General features: G+C 33.9%; 2 protein-coding genes across 6 annotated transcripts; both read left to right on the top strand.

Annotated features, from left to right (window-relative positions):
- The first annotated feature begins 2,398 nt into the window (after positions 1 to 2,398).
- LOC110651905 (probable receptor-like protein kinase At1g49730) lies at positions 2,399 to 16,482 on the top strand. Of its 5 annotated transcripts, none has more exons than XR_009143679.1 (10): positions 2,399 to 2,701; positions 5,124 to 5,675; positions 5,854 to 6,147; positions 6,265 to 6,532; positions 6,953 to 7,005; positions 14,439 to 14,506; positions 14,604 to 14,693; positions 14,936 to 15,020; positions 15,107 to 15,771; positions 16,148 to 16,482. XR_009143679.1 is itself a non-coding variant. In XM_021807384.2 (10 exons), exons 3-10 carry the CDS (start codon positions 5,138 to 5,140, stop codon positions 15,646 to 15,648), a joined length of 1,938 nt encoding a protein of 645 aa, XP_021663076.2. In that variant the 5' UTR covers positions 2,399 to 2,701; positions 4,337 to 4,432; positions 5,124 to 5,137; the 3' UTR covers positions 15,649 to 15,960. The 5 variants fall into 5 exon arrangements, 4 of the variants coding, with proteins under 4 accessions (XP_021663076.2, XP_021663075.2, XP_057991656.1 ...); XM_021807384.2 differs by lacking the exon at positions 16,148 to 16,482 and adding an exon at positions 4,337 to 4,432 and having other exon boundaries at positions 15,107 to 15,960; XM_058135674.1 differs by lacking the exons at positions 2,399 to 2,701; positions 16,148 to 16,482 and adding exons at positions 2,773 to 3,003; positions 4,337 to 4,432 and having other exon boundaries at positions 15,107 to 15,960.
- A 57-nt stretch (positions 16,483 to 16,539) lies between these two features.
- Positions 16,540 to 18,976, top strand: LOC131173372 (subtilisin-like protease SBT3). The gene has a single exon (XM_058135672.1). The coding sequence runs from the start codon at positions 16,540 to 16,542 to the stop codon at positions 18,865 to 18,867; it is 2,328 nt and encodes a 775-aa protein (XP_057991655.1). The 3' UTR covers positions 18,868 to 18,976.
- The last annotated feature ends 2,533 nt before the right edge of the window (positions 18,977 to 21,509 follow it).

Raw genomic sequence — 21,509 nt, 5'->3', positions numbered from 1 at the left:
AATTTTGAGATTAATTAAGAAAATGAAAATTTTTTTTGTCTAAATTTAATTTTTATTTATAAACTTAAAATATAAACATGTTGGATTTACATATAAAATAAGTAAATTTTATTATATCTTTTTTTTATAGGGTTATATATATATATATATATATATATATATATATATATATATATATATATATATATATATATATATATATATATATATTATTTTTATATATAGTGAGTTAAGTCTAAGTAAGAAATTTCTTTTGTGTTATCACTTGAATAAAAAAAAAAAAAATAAAAATTAAATAATAAAATAAAAATAAATAAAGAAATGAAAATTTTAAAATGAAAATTTTAGAATTAAAATGAGTCACTATAGTTTTTATAACCAGTGAATAGAATGATAATGAGTCAAGTATTTTTCAATATCTAATTTGATCGTATTTAAATTTAAAAAATAATATTTATGTCAATTTAGATTTAAATTTTATATATTAAATATTTATTATGTAAATATGTTTATATATATAATTATATATTTTATTATAATTTTTATAAATTTTAATATTATATTTTAAATAAATATAGTAATTACTTTATAAGATTATTAAACTTTTAAATATAAATTATTAATAAAAAATTCTTATATAACATATTAATAAAAATAAATAAAATTAAAAGGGTTGAAATATTATTTGAGTAATAATAATAATAATTAACTTTGATATGGTATAAATAGTTTAGATCAATTTTTGTCAAACTCTATGGATGGATTGATGTATTAAAATTATCAATTAATTTTGCATTTAAGCAAAAATAATTTTTGTGAATACCCAATTATTCTCATCCCTACCAAAATATTACTTGATTTGATTGTGTTTGAATTCTAAAATTTGGATTTGAAATGTTTATTTAAAATTTAGAATTTAAAATTCATAAATTTAAAAATCTTCCCTTGACTAATAAAAAAAATTTCAATGAAAATATCTAAAAGTTGTAATGTTATATAGAATTAATACATCTGGTTTTAGTAAAAAAGATTTAAAATAATAAAAAAATAATTATTTTAAATTTTAAATTTTTAACTTTATCATAAATTTAGACCAAATTTAATATATTTTCATTTAAAATATTAAAATTAAATCTCTCAATTCAAACACAACATTATAGATTATATAAAATTAAAGCACATGGAAAAGCAATCATTTGCTATTAAGGCAATGAGTGAAATATTTTTAAATATTTGACTTGATTTGATTTTAGTAAAATAAATTTGAATAAATATTTTATTGAATTTAAATTTAATATATAATTTATTTAAATTTTATATATTGAATACCCAATAAAATTAGTAAATGCAATTAGAGCATGTGCATCATCAATTACAGTTGCTCTCCATAATTCAAGGATAGCAATTTTTTTATTTTTTTAATATGTAGTGCCTATTTTTTAGTGTACTTAATATATTTTATAATTTACTGGATACCTATTATCCAAATGTTTTTTTTTTATAAACATTATTAATCTAATATAATAAAATAGATTTCTATAAATTTGAAATATTATTTTAAGATAGAATGTAAATATTTTATAAAGTACTAAATTGTAAATATACATTATTAATAAAAATATATTTTCAATAGGATATTAATTTTATATATAATTAAACTAATTTGGATATTACATGGATATAAATAATCAATTTAAAACAAATATAAATAATGAGAGATACCATCAAGCTTTTTTGATATTTAATGTATTTAATTAAAATTCGACTCCTTATATCAGCATGTAAAAAATTAAATATTATTTTCGCCTAAAATGTGGACCGTTGATTATTTACAGATTGTTTATGTGTTGGTATCTTAGAATTCATTTTAAATTTAGTTGATAAATCATTTCTTATTGGATTATATTAAATTAAAGACATTAATAATTAATTGCAGACATTAGGTCTGAAGAGGCCATAAATGTCACAACTTGGGAGCTCTATTTTTTTGCAATTAAAAAAATGAAATTCTAATAGAATTGGTAATATTAAATGGATTGGAGTTTAACATCTTAAAAGAAAAAATTCATGTTTATCTTATTAATCGTGAAAAATGATGGGTATGATCTCAGTACTGCAATGGCAGAGAGTACCTAACTAGTTATTAACCACAGACGAAAGGTCCATGCCTTGGTTGGTTGTTGCCTCCTTTGCTCTTTGCTGGTTTGCTGTTAGTGAAGCACCCTAGAAAGAAACGCATAATAATGGCGACCTCTGTAGGACCCACATTCTGCCATTCATGTGCATTAATTCGGACTCTAGTTTTGACAAAACTCACACAATGCGGTGCGTTTTGGACCCACTGTCTTCCTCCAATGTGCATTAATGTTAGAAATTATAGTACAGAATTTATACAGGGGTTCTCCCCATTTCCCATGCAGTCAAAAAGGCACACTTACTCTCACTGCTCTCGCTCACACTCTAGTCCCTCTCACGCAGTCATTGTATGCACAGTGAAGCACTAGTCCCCATATGTGAAACCCATCTGCACGCTGGTGCTTTGTTTCTCATTTCAGGACCATTCCTTCACTCTTTCTCTCTCTTCCTCTATTTTTCTCTCTCTTTCTTTCCTTCTTGGTCTTTACCATGGTGGTCTATTCACGGGTCTTGTTGTTGGGTTTGCTTGCGTTTCTTGCAATGCAGCTTCCTCTCATAATGGCAGGTTTGTGCTTTTACTTGCATTATTGTTTTCTATTTAAAGTATGTGCTGCGTTTGCTTTCTCTTTTAATGCCTTTTTTCTTTAAAGGTTCTCCTTTATTATGGTTCTTGTCATAGTTTTGGGCAAAACTAGGATTCTGCAAATGGGATTTTGTTGCTGGCTTCAATTCTTTAAGTTACAGTTTGTTTTTCGTTTTTTAAATGGCTGTATTTTGATTTTAGTGAGCATTTAGATTTTTTGATTCTGTGGCTCTTGGGATTTTATGACCTGTTCATTTTTCTGGTTTTGGTTTCTATGGAACTGGGTAAGTGGTAAAGTTCGATTGAGGGCTTTTAAACTTGCGCTCGTTGCTAATCCAATTAACTCTGTTTACATTTTTTTGGGTTTGATTTTCTGGTTAACTAGGAACTGTGTAAAATCCTTGTGGAGATTGTGACTTTGCAATTTGGTTTCTGTAGTATGAATGTTTTGTTTGTGTCTTCGTGAATTGGGGGTGGGAACTATGATCTGCATTTTTGTCTTTGATATGGTGTTGCCTTGCTTGCTAATACGACACTCTGAGGCATTAGGAACTATTGTTTTGTTGGTGGCTATTTTGCTGTGTGGATGCATGAGTGTATAGTTGATAACAATTCTGATATTAAAAGTTGCTAGAAGCTTAACATGCGCAAGTTCTTCAATAGTTGCTGCCTGATTAGAACATTGAATAAGCACATCCACAAACAAAAAGGGCTTGGAAATTCAATTAACGAGCAGGTTGGAAATTCATTTGGGAGTAAATTGCAATTAATCTTTAAATAAATAGACGTTGGGATATTACTCAAAATCTTAATGGAATTTGGAAGGAACTTTTTTTCCTAGAATGAGTGGGAGAAATATTCCTTAATTGGATTGATGATTATTTTCTAAATAGAGAATAACTCATATTTTAATTTATTCCTATTTGAATGGATTTCTACTGAGATTAGAATTGACGGCACTAACACTATAAATAGGAGTATTGTGGAATATGTTATTTGGCTTTAGCTCATTCGTGGAGGAAAAGCATAGAGTCCAAGAGGAAGGGACCTTGTTTATAGCGACATATGTAGGGAGAGGGCATAGAGTCCAAGAGGAAGACACTCTTGCCCATGTAGTGAAATTTTTTTTTTTGGCGTATTGTGAAGTTAAAGTAGTAGAGATTTAGTTACATATAAAGGAGAATGAGAGAGACAAACTATTCTATTTACTATGACGTAATTTTATGAGAGTGGTACATCTCTTGGGCATAATTGGATTATTGAGTAGTGATAGAGTATCAAGCTTATGATGTGTGTGTGTGTGTGTGTGTGTGTGTGTGTATTATTGATAATATAAGATGGCATGCCTTGGATATGAAGAACCACATAAAATATTGTTGTTGTGTTTGCTTGTTTTATTTCTTTGTGGACTACATGCTTTCTCAGTAGCGACAAAGTAGAATTGGCTGCTACAATAGGCTTTGCTTTCAGGTCTTAAAATTAATCCTCAAATAAGTAGAAAATGGTATGAAAATTTGAATTTTATGTCTAGATTTGTTACTATAACAAATCCCAAACAACTTGAAGAATCAAAAGATTCACATTCATATTTTATAAGTTAACATGTATTTTGTATAGGAATTCCTAACTTGGTCCTCTCTTAGCGAAAATGTTTGGAAGTGGCTAGCATCCACTCAATAAGAGAGCACCCTTTCTCTACAATCAATCATTAAGGTAGGTACTGCCTTCAATAATTGCACCACTTTCTTGTCAACCCACCCCCTACCCCCAATAGTGTTGCTTTGTTTTTTCAAATATTGTATGTTCATATTTGTAAATTTCTTTGCTCCTCATGATATTTCCCCATATTTATGTCTCAAAAGACATGATTGCTTTTGCATATTTTGTTTGGGTGACTCAGTGCATGAAGCATCCCACACTTGTTGGCTCTTGGGAGAGTTGATATACGCAGCCTTACCCTTGCTTTGCTGAGAGGGTGTTCCTGTCTTTTGCATATCATGATGTAGTGACATTCATTTTGAATTGACTGTTCTCTTTAATTATCATGTTAAATCCGTTTCCTGGATCATTTTGTCTGATTAATTAATTTTGTTTGTTCATTCTAATGAGGCCAATATTGGGTTGTCTTGGACATGGATACAAGGTGTTTGCAAAGGATAACATGGTTGTTTTGTTTCAATACTCAAATATTGCTGATGTTGCATGCTATAAAAAATGTCAAAAGCTGTGTTTGACACTCTTCATGCATCTAAGCTTTGTTTGGGTTGTGGTGGGAAGAGAGATATTTCATTAGCATTAAATAGTGAAATTTTATGTTTCCCAGTTAGCAGTCAAAAGTCTATGGTTTTAGGAGGAATTCTAAAATAAAAAATTGGGTACTTGACAATAGTTCCTGCTATTGCAGATTGCCCACTGGATATGAGTGGATCAAACTTCACCCTTGCAGCTTCTTTATGCTCCAATAAAGATGACAGAGGAAAGTGTTGCCGCTATATTAATGCTTTTATTGCGGTTTCTATTGCTCGCTATGCAAATAGAACTAGTAACCTAGGGGTTGCCTCAAATTTATCTGATATCTGCCTCCATTCCATTTCACAAACAATGGAGCTATATGGCATTCCAAAAAATGCAACAGTGTTTTGTGGGTTTGGGACAAAAATTCCAGTTAATTTTGAGTGCAAGGGTCGAACAACTGTCACTCAGATTCTCCAGTCGCCAAAGTTTAATGATGTTATGCAAAATTGCAAAGTGCCCTTTTCTGCAGAAAGTAGTTGCAGGAAGTGTATAAATGCTGCAATCGTATACCTTCATCTTCTGGTGGGAACAACTGATAATATAACACTGAGTACTTGCCGTGATGCAACTTATGCCGCACTTGCAAGCCAGGTTGATGATGCTTCAGCTGTCAACATTGCAGCCTGTTTCTTTGGAGTTCAAGGGCTTAACATCCCTCCAGGTATTACTTGTTTTTGGTTTTGTCTACTTGCTCTGAAGTATGCTGACTTATTTATAGTTTCTTTATGTGGAAGAATTTAGCTTACTTTGTTGTACTTGTATAAGTGTTCATAAATTTTGCTTCATTCTATATTCCCGTGTGTTATTGAGTCATTAAAATATCATTTGTTTATTTTCAGAGCCATCATCCCCATCCACACCTACTCCTGGTCCTGGGGCTTCTCCAAGGCCATTGGTTGCTGATAGTCCAAGCCAAGTTGTGTTGGGAGTAACCTTAAATGACAACCACCATCCCTTCCACCTGACATTAATTCCAGGTGTGGGCATTGCAGTTACAGTCATTGCTGTTACAATGCTGATAGTCCTGATGGTTCTTATTCGTAGGAAACACAAAGAGCTAGAGCAATCTGAGAAAATAGACAAGACCTCAAAAGCCTTCCCTCCTCCTCGGCCTTTGCGAAAATTTCAAGAAGGTGTTGTTCTGGACTTTGTGGTTAGGTGCTTTCTTGATGTTAACATGTATTAAGCTTGCTTTTATTATATTTATTTGCATATTACATTTGTTTTTTTGGGTGGGGGCTGTCATTTAGGAGTGGGACCTCAGTCAATGTTCCGAAAATTCAGCTACAAGGAAACAAATAAGGCAACAGATAGCTTCAACACAATCATTGGACAGGGGGGATTTGGAACTGTATATAATGCTCAATTTAGTGATGGCTTAGTGGCAGCAGTAAAGAGGATGAATAAGGTTTCAGAGCAGGGGGAAGAAGATTTTTGCAGAGAAATAGAACTTCTTGCTCGACTGCATCACCGTCATCTTGTTTCTTTAAGAGGCTTTTGCATAAAAAAACATGAGAGGTAGTTTGCTTATCCATATCATTGTGACCAAACCCCTCATAGCAAATTAATAAAACTAAATACATGAGCTTGTACTGCATGCTCATGCAACGTTGGTTACTTATTTGTATGCATAGCTTGAAGAAAGTGGCAGCTTCTTGTTTTCACACTTAGTGGAAGCTAAATGATTTCAACTCAAATCTTTTTTCTGCAACTAGTTGCATTTGTTATCATATGTTTCCTATTAATTAATTTGAATAGATAAACTGGGGCTGGTTTCATTTTTTGTATACATTGCATTATTTTTGTGTGAGTACGTAGTATCAATGAAAACTAAATTTCGATATTTGAATGGTTTGTACAAAACATTTGTCATATGCTTTGGTGGGTTTGTCACTAACATAGAGAAAAATTAAATAAATGTACCTGTTTATTATGCAGGTTTCTGATATACGAGTATATGAAAAATGGAAGCTTAAAAGATCATCTTCATTGTAAGTTTCCCCATTTATCCACTTCACTTTTTCTGAGTTGCTCTACCTGAAGATCAAATACTCTCCTTCCTCTCTTCCTCTCTGTGATGCAGTATTGGAAGAAGACTCAAGAATTATATTCATTATAGAATTAGGAAGTTTAGATTTCTATTGTTTAGGAATTCTATTATTTTTTAGAAGTATTTATAGAGTTCTATTAGATTTAGTATTTTGTTATTTAGGAATTTTGTGTTGATTTGGGATTTCTAATTAGTATTTGATTAGGTTTTCTTATTTAGGAATTCCAAATCCTAGTATTAATAAGACTAGTTGATATACCATAAATACATGTGTTTTAAGTATTTTAGGAAGAGCTTATTATGATATTATTATTGAGAATTAATAAAAATTAAACTTTGTCCTCTTCCTTTTTGAGAATTTGTTTCTCTTCCTTCTTGAGAATTAGATTCTCATCCCTTTGTTCCCCTGGTTCTACATCAATTTGGTATGATAGTAATTAGATCTTTTTTCCTGTGAACAATTAGAACCTAAAGTTTTTGACCTTATTCGAAATTTCCCTTACAGGGCGTTTGGTACGAGGTTAACAAGGGATAATTATTACCCTTGTAACTTTTAACTCCTCACTAGTGTTGTTTGGATACTTAAAGAGACTATGTTAACTTTTCACTTCTTTAATATATATACTCTCTTGAGGTGTTAAATATTAATATTGAGGGGACTAGGTTAATAATTAATCTCTTTAAAGGTTAAAACTTATAAGGTAACATTTAACCCTTCATTTTTTAATCTTCTACCAAACACATCCTTAGTTTACTATTTTTGTTAAAAAAAAAACTCCTATTGCTAAATAGAAAAAAGCCCAACCACTATCCCATATAAACCACCCTTTTCCTTTCATCTAACAGCCGTGTCGCCACCACCAAAAAGCCGTCTGTGCCCAGGTGATCCCCCCAAGGCAAGCCTGTTAACTTGAGCTTGCCCAAAGCTCGAGATCTTCTTGGGTTAGGTTTGACTCGAGTCTCCTTCAGCTATAAACTGTTGTCACAGCCCTTTCTTGGAGGCTCACTGTCATCTTCTTAGTGTTTTTTAGCTGATGGCATTACCCATAAGCCAATATGGAGCTATTTCAAATCAAGTTAGATTCCAACCCATAACTTGACTCAATCGAAAATCCGTAATTTTTGACTTTGGGACTTTTTCCATGTCTTATCGTTTGTCGTCGACATCAATGTCGATATCGGGTGATGCAATTTCAATAGAAAAGAGAGAATCAGAAGAAGAATTCTCGGAGAGAGGAGAGCAAAGGATCCAGAGAAGAGGAATTTCATTTGATCAACCCCTAAATTACAAAGAATGTTTCTCTTTTATGCAAATTGTCACCTTAATAGCTTAACAACCCACACTAATCAATATTAGTCATGTATCAATACCTCCTCCTCAAGCTTCCTTGTCCTCAAGGAAGAACAACTAGAAAATAGGCTCCTCAGTTAACTCCCAAAAGCATCTATAGGAATGGCAGCAAAAACATGCTCCCACTAGAACACTCGCAATGATCTTCTATAATTCTTCATTTTACATCGAATTCTTCTCAAATGCTCTTGTCCCTCACCAGTTGCACCCATCTTCTTATCCTTTTTTTCTCCTTCATTTTACATTGAATCCTTCCCAAATAATACTTGTTCAATTCCAATATGAAAGAGCCCATATATTTGCACCTTGAAAAATGAATTTGGAATCAAGCTCTAGACTGGTATTTCCCTCAAACTCTTTCACAACATCTCTATCGTTCAAATCATGTTCATGAGAGCCCAAAACTAATGCACGTGAAAGATCTTTCTTTCAGTTACAATACCCAATCTTTCGTCCCTAACAACATCAGTAATTTGTATTCTTGAAATATTTTTTTCAATTGCAGGACCTAATGCATCTCTAATACCCTTACTTTCTTAAAAAACTTCATCTTCCATTATGTTGCACTCAAACTTCTTTTGATCTTTGTCAACATTAAAATCTTTCTCATTTACATTTTGAATTTGTTTATCCTCTTCATCATCAATAATGATCATGTCTTGTTGGACACTCTCATTAACGGCAGAAACATTTTCTTGGATATGTTGCAACTTTGGCAACTCATGACATTCATCATCTTCTTCTTCATCTTGGATTTGATTACCCCGCATCTCTACCAAAAATAATCTTCAGACCCAATAATCCAGCCACATTACTATCTTTGGATCTTTTCAAGTCGATAGTCAAACTTTCCCTTTCCACAATATCAGATTCCTTGCTCGCAGGTTCTTTGACATCAATCTCATCCATATCAAATATCTTCTTTATCATTTTGTTGCATTTCATCAAAACTTCCTTGAATTTTTTGGTTCTCTTCATAGGACCAAGAGAAATCTTCAACATCAACACTATTTCCATTTTCTTTATTGAATTCAACATCTTCCTCATCTTCAACATCATTTATGATACTCACTATGAATGGTGCCTTCTCACAGTCATGGTTTGCAGTAAATTGCTCATCACACCACAAGCACAAACCCTTACACCTTCTATTATTCAATTTTGATAAGGTCTTTGTGATTGAGAAAGGAACATAATTCATGGCAGAAATTTTGTGTAATCAAACGGGGTTTCGAGTAAACAAATGGATAGGAGTTTTGTGCAAGAAGAAATCAAGAATCAAGAAATTGATTTGGTGGTGAACAAAATCTTAGGAAATTATAGAGAAGAATGAGAAACAAAATTGATGGAAAGAACAAGGAAAGGGAAAAACTAGATTCAAGAAAGGAGAAAGAGGAGAAGAAGAATTACCAATAGAAACTCGTAGCCAAAGATCCTTAACTTTGATACCACTGATGCAATTTCAATAGAAAAGAGAGAATTAGAAGAAGAATACTTGGAGAGGAGAAAAAAGAATCCAGATAAGAGGAATTTCGTTCAATCAACCTCTGAAGGTTTCTCTTTTATACAAATCGTCACCCTAACAGGTTAACAACCCACAGTAATCAATATTAGACTTGTATTATCGGGATTCCCTTGCTACAACACCGCAACTCAAACTTATTGGATTGGGTCAAATTTGCCCAGCAGCCAACAAAGCTCATACTCCTTCCCCCATGCTGTCTGCATCTGATCCCTTAAGCCACATCATCGTCACGCCACTGCTTGCTTCACGCCAAGTCATCTACCACCTCGCTGCCACTTCAGCACCTAGCACATAAAAAAAAAAAAAAAATTCTGGACAGACCTATCCTTGCTAATCTCAATGTGTTGATTCCGATTTTGGTGACCGTTTTGAGTAGAAAAAATTATTTAAGGACGACGAGCTCTGAATTGTGTCTTTTGTGAGACTTATATTGTGGACTAAAATTGAAAGATTACAAGCTAAAATCGATGACTGCAAGGTATCTATATAGATTAAGTCAATGACCATAAGGTACAACAACTAAGCCTTAATCCCAAACTAGTTGGGGCTAGTTTTATGGATATTTTTTGCCATTTAGCTCTATTAGACACCAAATCCACATCAATATCCAAAACTTGTATATCCTTTGATATTACTTCCCTCCACGTCATTTTAGATCTCTATTTTCCCTTACTCCTTCCCCTACTAACTTATTTATTAGCATCAAATGACTTTTGTGAGTTAGGGAGAGAGAACTTGAAGAAAGAATACCAGATTCAACTATGAGCTAAGAAGATAATACTTGAAGCATGGAAGGCGGAATAAATGTTTCAACTGAAATCACAATTGGATGCAGTATCAAGAGTTATTGAATATATAGAAATGATGCAAGAGCTTGAAGCTACAGTTAAAGAGCGATGTGAAGAACACAGAGCAACTTGAAGCTGAAATTGGAGAACAAAAAGAGCAGCTTGAAGAACCTGAGCTTGAAGATTTTGAAACTTTGATTGTTGAGCCTTCACATCTTGAAATACAAGAAAGAACCTAAAGCTGATGGGAATGAGCATGACAATCTTAAGGAATCTCTCCTAGGGAATGAAGAGATCAAGCAATGGAGATTTTAATGGAAATTGAAGAAAATCAAGCTAAGGGAATGTTATGAGTAAGGAGTAGAGCAATAGGGGGTTATTCCAGCAGTTAATTAGGGAGATTCTATTGTACTAGTCTATTGTAATTACTAATTACTCTCCAGTCATTTGTAATTGTAGAGATCAGTTATAGGATGCAAAGAAGTATAAATAGGAGATTATTTGTAAAGAGGATAATATCCAAGATCATTAATAATCAAAGATATCTCTCATCTCTGAAATATTCTCTTTCTCTTCTCATCTAATCTATTTCTCTTCTCGTCTACTCTCTCTTCTCTTTTCTCATCTACTTCTATTCTTTTCTCATCTATTTCTACCTCTTTCTCTCCTTATTCCTCTGTTTCAGTAAATGCAGGCTGATATGTAACAAATTGGTATCAGAGCTTGGTTCTGAGGTGAGATTGCTTCCAAACTTTCTTACTGAAGTTGCAATTATATGCAGATAAATGGAAGTCTCCTCAATTCCAAGTTTTCTTCTTCTTCTTCTTCTTCTTCTTCTTCTTCTTTTCTTTCCTTCTTTCTTGAAATTCTTGAATCAAGTTTCTTTATTCTTCTATTGATTTCTGGTTTGTTCTTCTATTTTTCTTCTTTAATTTTTCACTTCTCACATTTTAAGAAACCTATTTCTGGATATTCCTGAAATTCTCCTTTCTTCTTTCTTTCTTTCTTTCTTGAAATTCTTGAATCAAATTTCTTTATTCTACTACTGATATCTGGTTTGTTCTTCTATTTTTCTTCTTTAATTTTTCACTTCCCACATTTCAAGAAACCTATTTCTGGAAATTCCTGAAATTCTCCTTTCTTCTTTCTTTCTTTCTTTCTTTCTTTCTTGAAATTCTTGAATCAAATTGCTTTATTCTTCTACTGATTTCTGGTTTGTTCTTCTATTTTTCTTCTTTAATTTTTCGCTTCCCACATTTAAGAAACCTATTTCTGGAAATTCCTGAAATTCTCCTTTCTTCTATTTTCTCATTCCTTTCCTCTGTTCAGTTTTCTTTTCTGTTCTTCTTCCTTTTCCCTTAATTTCTCTTTCTCGTATATTCTTGCTTTCTTGTGACTCTATCTTCAGAATTTTTTTTTGCAATCACTTCTAAATTCTTTCATTCCCAATTTTCCAATTTTTGGGCTCTGTTTGGGTTTTTTCTCTATTCTTTCTTGAAATTCTTGAAATCTTTATTTCTATCTCAACTTTTCTTCCCGTATCCCTCTAAATTTTCTTCTCTAAGAAGTAAAATTTTCCAACAACATACTCAACCTTCTACAAGAGGGTCATGGAAGACGAATCTTGGGAACAAAAGTTACTTAATATATGAAAATTGTCGGCGGAGGATTAAAAAGGCAGGAAGAATTGTTGTTACAAAAATTAGAGAAATATGAGAAGTCATTTCAAGAGAGAATGGACCAATTGGTTGAAGCAATTCAAGTGGCAAAGGAGAATGTTGCAGTCTTTAATGATGAGGATCCAATTTTTGAAAAGTCAAGTGAAAAACAAGATGTCCTTGATGAAACTTCCAATACGGAAGACAAGTGAACTGATGTGGAGCAGGTGCAGGATTTTGTTTCTAATTTGTCTAGTGCAAGAGAGGAATATGAGGAGCAGGAAGATGAAGATGGTGATAATAGGAAACTAGAGTTTGCTATGGGAAATGCAAAAGCTAAACCTGAAATTCTTATTACAAACTTTTGGGGATGTTCTTGAAAACAGGGAAGATAAAGGAGTTACAAAAAGTGTGGGTACTATAAGCAAGTGGCAGAATTTTAGGAGCCATGATGGTGAGTTCAGCTATTGTAATCCTATAAATCTCATGGAAGATGAATGGGAAATAGCAAGAAGGGAAAGGAAGAAAGTTAAGCCATTAAATGGTATTGTAATCTTGAAGGAACAAGCATGGGAAATTTGGAGAAGAAAAAGAAAAAAAAAAAAAATCTTTGTTCATTAATGGTTCATACTATCACCTGCAACTTTTAGCCAATTCTATGGGACATTTCAACTGAAGCATATAATGAAGTTAACATTTAGAGTTCCAAAATTCAGGGAATTAACTGGCCAGCAGAAGGTACTATGGGAGATTCTCACATTATGTCAACTGATGAGAAGGTAGCACCTGAAATTCATTTCATTTCCATCATTTTCTTCATTCTTGAAGACAAGAATGATTTCAAGGAATGGGGAATGTTATGAGTAAGGGGTAGAGCAATAGGGGGTTATTCTAGCAGTTGAATAGGGAGATTCTATTGTACTAGTCTATTGTGATTACTAATTACTCTCCAGTTAGTTGTAACTGTAGAGAGCAGTTATAGGATTTAAAGAAGTATAAATAGGAGCTTACTTGTAAAGAGGATACTATCCAAGATCATTAATAATCAAAGATATCTCTTATCTTTGAGATATTCTCTTTTTCTTCTCATTCAATCTATTTCTCTTCTCATCTATTCTTTCTTCTCTTTTCTCATCTACTTCTATTATTTTCTCATCTATTTCTATCTCTTTCTCTTCCTTTTCCTCTGTTTTATTAAGTGTGCAAGCTGATATGTAACAGGGAACAACGACGAAAATTGAAGGATTTTAAAATTCCCTTGTTCCTACTGAGTTGAAGCGTCCTGTAGTTGTAGTTGTGATTACTTTTCTATGTTCAGATGTTTCCAGAAATGCAAAGGAAAGAATGAAGTTTTTCGTTTCAATCTCATTGCTATCATCCAAGAAAACAAAGTTGCTTATTCTCTAAATCTAGTTCTTGATTCCTCCAGACTACAAGACTCAAGGTCAAGTTTTCTCCAACTTGGGTAGAATGTTGTAGTATTAAAAGAAGACTCAACTCTGGAATTATATTTCATTATAGAATTAGGAAGTTTTGAATTCTATTGTTTAGGAATTTATTATTATTTAGGAATATTCATAAAGTTCTATTAGGATTAGTATTTTGTTATTGAGGAATTTTGTGTTGATTTATGATTCCTAATTAGTATTTTTTTAGGGTTTTCTTTTAAAAGAATTTCAAATCCTAGTATTAGGACTAGTTGATGTACTATAAATACTTATATGTTTTAGGTATTTTAGAGGAGAGTTTATTATGATGTTATTGTTGAGAATTAATAAAAATTTAAGAATTTGTCCCTTCCTTTTTGAGAATTTGTTTGTCTTCCTTCTTGAGAATTTGTTTCTCATCCCTTTTTTCCCCTGGTTCTACATGAGTACGTTATGCACTCATTCAATTCATGCATGCATTTAACACAGGACACTGTTCTCTTGATGATAGATCCTTGAATTCGAATGCTACAGAAGTTATTATTGAAATAACTTGTTTCTTATATTTTGAAAACTCCCTTTTTTGACAGCTTCATATTTTTAAAAGATTTCCTTGTTTGTGCAGCCCCTGGAAGAACTCCTCTGAGTTGGCAGACAAGAATTCAGATTGCTATTGATGTGGCTAATGCCCTTGTAATTAGCAAAAATATACTCATAGGATTGATTGGTTTAGCTTCAGAATTTTGATTCATTGCTCTTTCTCTTCCTCATCTATAGCTATTGCTTGTAGGAGTACCTCCACTTCTATTGTGATCCACCTCTGTGCCACAGAGACATCAAGTCAAGCAACATTTTACTGGATGAAAACTTTGTTGCTAAGGTAGCATAGCAGTGGGATGCAAATGTCGCTCTTTTTTTTTTTTTCCAGCTGAAATTGCATTTCTGAAATACTCATTGAGAGCAAAATAAACTTTCTCAGTGAATCCAGGTCTATAGATGACCTTTGGATTATATTAAGAATTTGAAGAACTGGATTTTCTCGCATCCTAAAATTCACACATCAAATATCATAAGTTTATATTTTGACATATTATCTCCTTCTGGCCATATATTGTCTTCCAGGTTGCAGATTTCGGCCTCGCACATGCATCAAAAGATGGTTCTATTTCCTTTGAACCTGTGAATACTGATATCCGCGGAACTCCTGGTTAGCAACAAAATTACTTGACCACCTCAGTATAAGATTCTCATTCCATTGAGCTGAGATTTCTAATTATATGACATGACTTTCAGGTTATATGGATCCTGAGTATGTGGTCACTCAAGAACTCACTGAGAAAAGTGATATATATAGTTATGGTGTTGTACTGTTGGAGATAGTAACTGCAAGGAGAGCAATACAAGACAACAAGAATTTAGTGGAATGGTCTCAAAAATTCATGGCATCAGAAATAAGACTACCTGAGTTAGTGGATCCACGTATCCGGGATTCCTTTGACTTGGACCAGCTTCAAACAATTGTGACTATTGTGAAATGGTGCACACAGAGGGAAGGACAAGCTAGGCCTTCAATCAAACAGGTTCTTAGGCTTTTATATGAGAGCTCAGACCCAATGCATAGTGGGTTTTTGCAAGCTGTGGAAGATGAAGAGTATGAAGGAAGTGAAGAAAGAGGAAGGAGAAGTAAAGGAAAAATGCATAGAAGTGATGGGGTTTTTCATAGTGGGGATGGAAGATATCTTGCTTCATCAAGTACATCAAGGTCATATTGTAGCAGAAGCTTTTTACTTGAAACTGGCTCTCCACAATCTCCCCCCAATATACTCTCTCTTTGAGGTTTTGTCATTTTTCTGCTTCAAGCCTTTGATCATCAATCATGGTTTTACTGGAAAGCTGTAGCACCATGTCAGAATCATCGTTGAGACATTCTGTTGACATGATTTATGACAAGATGACAGGTGCGCACGATTTGTCTTGTTTATTGATTGAAAACTTCAGAGGATGTCAATGACATTTGAGATTATGTCACTTGCTGGATGGAGAAGGGAACTTGTAGAAGTAAATTTTAGATACATTGTTTTGTTTTATTTCGTCTTAACAATTTTGGAAAAATTAAGGCATGAATATAAAATTTTTCTCTTGCATCATGGATTGAGATCTCTCTCTCTCCTTATTTTTGGTGAATTGAGATGCTTGATATTGCAATCATATGGTCATTTGGATATATTATGCAGATTATTGTATAAATAATGTAACTGACAGATGTTTTAATACAATACTTAGCATTGTCCATTTAAAAAGAAAGCCCTAATTATTTAGATTTGAATGATACAGACAACAGGATAGTTCCATGGACAGCCATGTATCTCAAGCCCAGCCGGCCTGAAGCAAAAGCACTGTTAGCAAATACAGCCTGCCATTATCAATTGACAAATTGTCAGATGGTTAAAAACTATGCTACCAGCTTAGTAAATATCAATATCTCTCTTCAGCTTAAATGTTCATCGTTCAAATTCATTCTTAGCCATCCATTTATACTTGTTATAATAACCCAGATATGCCTCTGCATTACAGTGGAATCTGGCAGATAGATCAACATTGCAAAACTCTTGTTATTACTTGATTTCATCGACCTAAGGTCTTGGCTTGAAGTGAGCAGTATGTGTATATATATCTGAGATCCGTGGAATCCAAGTCCCATATCTAATATTCCACTGACCTGTAAAATGGGTCAGTTTAATCCATACAAATTTCTGCTCATTATCTTCCTTCTTTTCTCTATTGCCAAATCACCGTCAGCCGGAAATGAACGTAGGACCTACATCATCCACATGGACAAATCAGCAATGCCAGCCCCCTTCTCTACCCACCATGATTGGTACATGTCGACTCTATCATCCTTGTCATCACCTTATGGCATTTCCCCTGTCCATCTCTACTCCTACAAGTATGTGATGGATGGCTTCAGTGCTGTCCTCTCCCAAACCCATCTTGATCAACTGGAAAAATTACCTGGTCATGTTTCTACCTTCCCGGAATCATATGGCCATCTCCATACTACCCACACCCCAAAATTTCTAGGCCTGAACAAACACTCTGGATTGTGGCCAGCAGGCAAGTTTGGCGATGACATTATCATTGGTGTTCTCGATACTGGAATTTGGCCAGAAAGCGAGAGCTTCAATGATAGAAACATGCCTCCGGTGCCAGAGCGCTGGCGAGGCACGTGTGAAACTGGAACAGAATTTAACACTTCCCATTGCAACAAAAAGCTGATTGGAGCTCGCAAGTTTAGCCAAGGGATGAAGCAGTACAGGCTGAATGTATCAAACACTGATGACTATGATTCTCCAAGGGATTACATGGGTCATGGAACCCACACATCATCAACAGCAGCTGGCAGCCGAGTGCAAAATGCTGACTACTTCGGTTATGCTGAAGGCACAGCAACTGGAATCGCACCATCAGCTAGGATAGCTATGTACAAAGTGTTGTTCTATAGCGAGGATAGCGATGCTTATGATGCTGCAGCAACTGATGTACTTGCTGGAATGGATCAAGCAATAGAAGACGGTGTGGATATCATGTCACTGTCCTTGGGGTTTATAGAGACACCATTCTTTGAGAATCCAATAGCAATAGGAGCATTTGCAGCCTTGAAGAAAGGGATATTTGTTACATGTTCAGCTGGCAATGCAGGCCCTCATGGATACACCATGCTCAATGGAGCTCCTTGGCTCACAACAGTTGGTGCTGGAACCGTTGACCGTGAATTGGGAGCCCATGTTACACTTGGAGAAGGGGACATTACTGTCACTGGAATATCTATGTATCCAGAGAATTTGTTTGTCTCTAGGATTCCTCTATATTTTGGACACGGAAATAGAAGCAAGGAACTCTGTGATTGGAACTCGTTAGATTCCCAAGATGTTGCAGGCAAGTTTGTCTTCTGCGACTATGATAATGAATCATCAGTGTTTCAATCTGAAACAGACATGTATGGTTTAGACATTGCTGGAGCTATCTTCAGTTCCGGCGATGGGGAATTCCAAAGCCCTTTTGACTTTAATCTGCCATTTGTGACAGTGGACACAAAAGATGGAGATTTGGTAAAGAATTATATACTCAATACAACAAATGCAACAGTTAGTGTTAAGTTTGGCATAACCACACTAGGCACTAAGCCAGCTCCAAAAGTAGCATATTTTTCCTCGCGAGGACCTGATAGGAGATCCCCATGGATTCTGAAACCTGATATATTAGCTCCTGGGTATCTTATTTTGGCAGCATGGGTTCCTAACAGGGGCTTCGCACCGATTCGTGACGATGATTATTTGCTGACAGATTATGCTCTTGTCTCTGGCACATCAATGTCATGCCCCCACACAGCTGGTGTAGCTGCACTGCTCAAAGCTACCCACCGTGACTGGAGCTCAGCTGCCATCCGATCAGCTGTAATGACTACAGCAGATGTTACAGACAATGCAAATGGTAGAATCATTGATATGACCACCGCAGTTGCTGGTACCCCTCTTGATTTTGGAGCAGGGCACTTGAATCCTAACAAGGCCATGGACCCTGGACTAGTGTATGATATTGAGGTTGAGGATTACATTAACTATCTCTGTGCATTGAACTATACAAGCCAGCAGATCCAAATCATCACAGGAACATCGAATTTTAGTTGCAAATATGCAAGTTTGGATCTTAATTATCCTTCTTTCATTGTCATCTTGAACAAGACTAATTCAACTACCTCTACCTTCAGGAGGGTGTTGCTGAATGTGGCAGATACAGCCTCCATTTATAATGCGGTGGTGGAAGCTCCCCCGGGCATGAAAGTTGTCGTGCAACCATCAACAGTCAACTTTCCGGGAAAATATACCAAAGCAGAGTTTAACCTGACTGTGGAAATCAATTTGGAAGTTGACAGTGTTGCTCCACAGAGTGATTATTTTGGGAATTATGGATTCTTGAGCTGGAACGAGGCTAATGGAACGCATGTGATTAGAAGTCCCATTGTCTCTGCAATTGCATCAGCCAAGAACCCCTAAGACTGGAGTCATCGTCTTGAATGACTCAAGTAGAGAATCTCTTCTTGTTTTTGGACAGATTATCATTAAATTAGACCAAATAAAATGGAACCAAGACATTTGATGATTATTGCTTTATTGAAATTAATCATTTGTAAAAAAAAAAAATCAATGGAATTCTCAAACTATCTTGTTTGATTTTTATTTTTTTGAAAAATATATATTTTTTTTAAATTAAAAAGAATTGATCAGAAGATAAGGGATTAGTGTTTAAAAGAGTTGTCTTGAATCTTGATTATGAAGTAATATTCTTCTTGTTTCTTGAAGACAATGCATAGGGATTGGTCTCTTTCAACTAAATTGTCCCAAACAAGTTAAAAGCGATATTTTAAAGTTTTAATCAACATATTCATGAAAAAACATATATATATAAATTTATAATTATTTGGTTCGAACTCAACAAATTTTATTTGGTTGAGAAATCCAAGCAAGCCTATCTATTGAGAGTCAAATATAACTATTTCATTAAATAAATTGTATATTCAAGAACTAGATTGCTAGATGTTGTAAGTGATAAAATGACATAACATTTGTTTTGATCTTTATTTAATTGAAAGTGTTGATTTACTAATATGTTTATTGTTTGACAATGAAGTTGCTATCATTTTGGAGAAGTATTTTGGAGAGTTTTTTTTTTTTTTAAATGAAAATGAATTATGAATATTTAATTATGATTCGGTGTTGTCTTATAATTATTATCGGATTATTATGCGCTCTCATGGAAGTTCTTTGATGATTTCTCTTCAATTATTGTATTTTATTTTTGTTTTGATATCAAATATTTTTCCATATAGAAAAAGGTTAAATAAGCCTCTGTATTCATAGTTGAAAATCAAATAAGTTCAAAATAAACTTTCAGCTCAAATAAAGATAAAACTTTTTTAATTTTCTAAAAATAAATATTAAATTCATATTTTTAAATTTTAAAAATAATTAAACATTTTTTAATAAAAATGAAAAAAAAAAAAAAATAAAAGAGAGCAAAACAACCCATGGAATCCGCATGTACCCAACTACAAACCATCAAATTACCCGAGTCTCAATTGCAAACTAACAAATCGATTATCCAGATTCTTCTAGATATACCTCAACCATCTCTTTCTTCCTTTTCTTCGATAAACTCTGAAAAAATAAAAAGTAAAGGTGCTGCCTTCTTTTGTCCGGTGATTGCTCAGAAATGTTTCACCTGGGTTATAGTGTGAGCTTTCCGATTGAAGGAGATGTTTCAGCAGTTAAGATGTTTCACCTGGGTTGTAATTTGACCTTGTTGCAATGGGCCTTCTTGCAACGATGGTCTTCTTGTAGCCACCCCTAATGTCGTAGGACGTCATTGCTAAGGAGGAGAGATCGTTGGTTGTCGTTGGTTGAGCTTGAGGTTGGAAAGAATGGAGTGAAGAGAAAGTGGGGCGTCTAGCATGAAAACACGAAAGGGGTTTGCTGCTGTGTGATTGGCTATTTTAAATTATTTCGCTTTTTTTTTTTCAAATGATTATTGATGATGTTAGTGGTGGCCACGGTCCGGTTTGGAATCGGAACCGAACCGAAACCGGACCGGTCAAACCCGGACCGAAACCGGTCAAAACCGAAACCGTTATAAAACCGAACCTAAATCGTTCCTCCATGGTTTGGTTCAGGTTCAAGATATTATAAAACCGTTGAACCGTCGGTTTGATTCGAATTAAAACCGTCAGTTTAACTCGAATCGAACCGGCGGTTCGATTAGAACGTATACAGTAAATTACACACTGCTGTGGCAGTGCAGCACTGCAGCCAACTGCCCACACTGCCACAGCCCACCTACTCTGTGCAGCCACTCCACAGCAGCCTACCCCTGCAAATGTCTATTCAAATGTCATTTCTTTCATTTTTTAATCATTTATTAAATTTCAAAATCATTTATTAAATTTAAAAATCAATTATTTTTATTATTTTAATCTCAAACGGTAAAATTATTTACCGTTACTATTTTTTTTATTTTAATTGTAAAATTACCCTTTAGTCCCTAATAACAGTAAAAAAATAATTACTTTTTGGGGATAATTTTAGAAATAAAAAATTTATAAAAACTCTATAAATACCTCAATTCATCCACTTAATTCATTCACACTACTCTTAAATTCTCTCCAATCTCTCAAATCTCTCAAATTTTCTACACAATTATTCTCAAATCTCTCTTTAATTCTCAATATTCTCTAAATTTTTACACTTTATTTTTTTTTACACTCATAAAAATTTCTTATATCCTATTATTTTATTCAATAACTCTATTATTATTTTTTTATACTATCATTAAAATTTAATATTTTCTTTATTACTCTATTTTTTTATATACTCATAAAAATTTTCACTATCTCTAATTTTTAATTTAAAATTTTACACTATTTTTTTTGTTTGCAAATTTCTAATTTTTTTTTTATCTTCTACACTTCTTTTTTCAAATTTCTAGTGTCACACCCCGGCTTAGGGGGCCCCAGCTCAAGCCCCTCTATGGGTGGCCTTCTTGCCAGCGTACCCTTCTAGAGGCCGGACCTGCGACTCACAAGGTATTGTCCGCTTTGTGGAATTAAATCCCTTCGCCCTGCAGAGCTAGGATTCGAACCCTT

The sequence above is a fragment of the Hevea brasiliensis genome, chromosome 14 (assembly GCF_030052815.1).
Source record: "Hevea brasiliensis isolate MT/VB/25A 57/8 chromosome 14, ASM3005281v1, whole genome shotgun sequence".
NCBI lineage: Eukaryota > Viridiplantae > Streptophyta > Magnoliopsida > Malpighiales > Euphorbiaceae > Hevea > Hevea brasiliensis.
This window is presented reverse-complemented; position numbering and strand designations above follow the sequence as displayed.

What these genes read in the sequence shown, in the direction of transcription:
- LOC110651905 (XM_021807383.2), top strand. Translation starts at nt 2,626, where the DNA reads ATGGTGGTCTATTCACGGGTCTTGTTGTTGGGTTTGCTTGCGTTTCTT. An exon ending in TGCATAAAAAAACATGAGAG is followed by an intron (nt 6,533 to 6,952) that starts GTAGTTTGCTTA and finishes TTTATTATGCAG; the next exon opens with GTTTCTGATATACGAGTATA. An exon ending in TTGATGTGGCTAATGCCCTT is followed by an intron (nt 14,507 to 14,603) that starts GTAATTAGCAAA and finishes TATTGCTTGTAG; the next exon opens with GAGTACCTCCACTTCTATTG.
- LOC131173372 (XM_058135672.1), top strand. Translation starts at nt 16,540, where the DNA reads ATGGGTCAGTTTAATCCATACAAATTTCTGCTCATTATCTTCCTTCTT.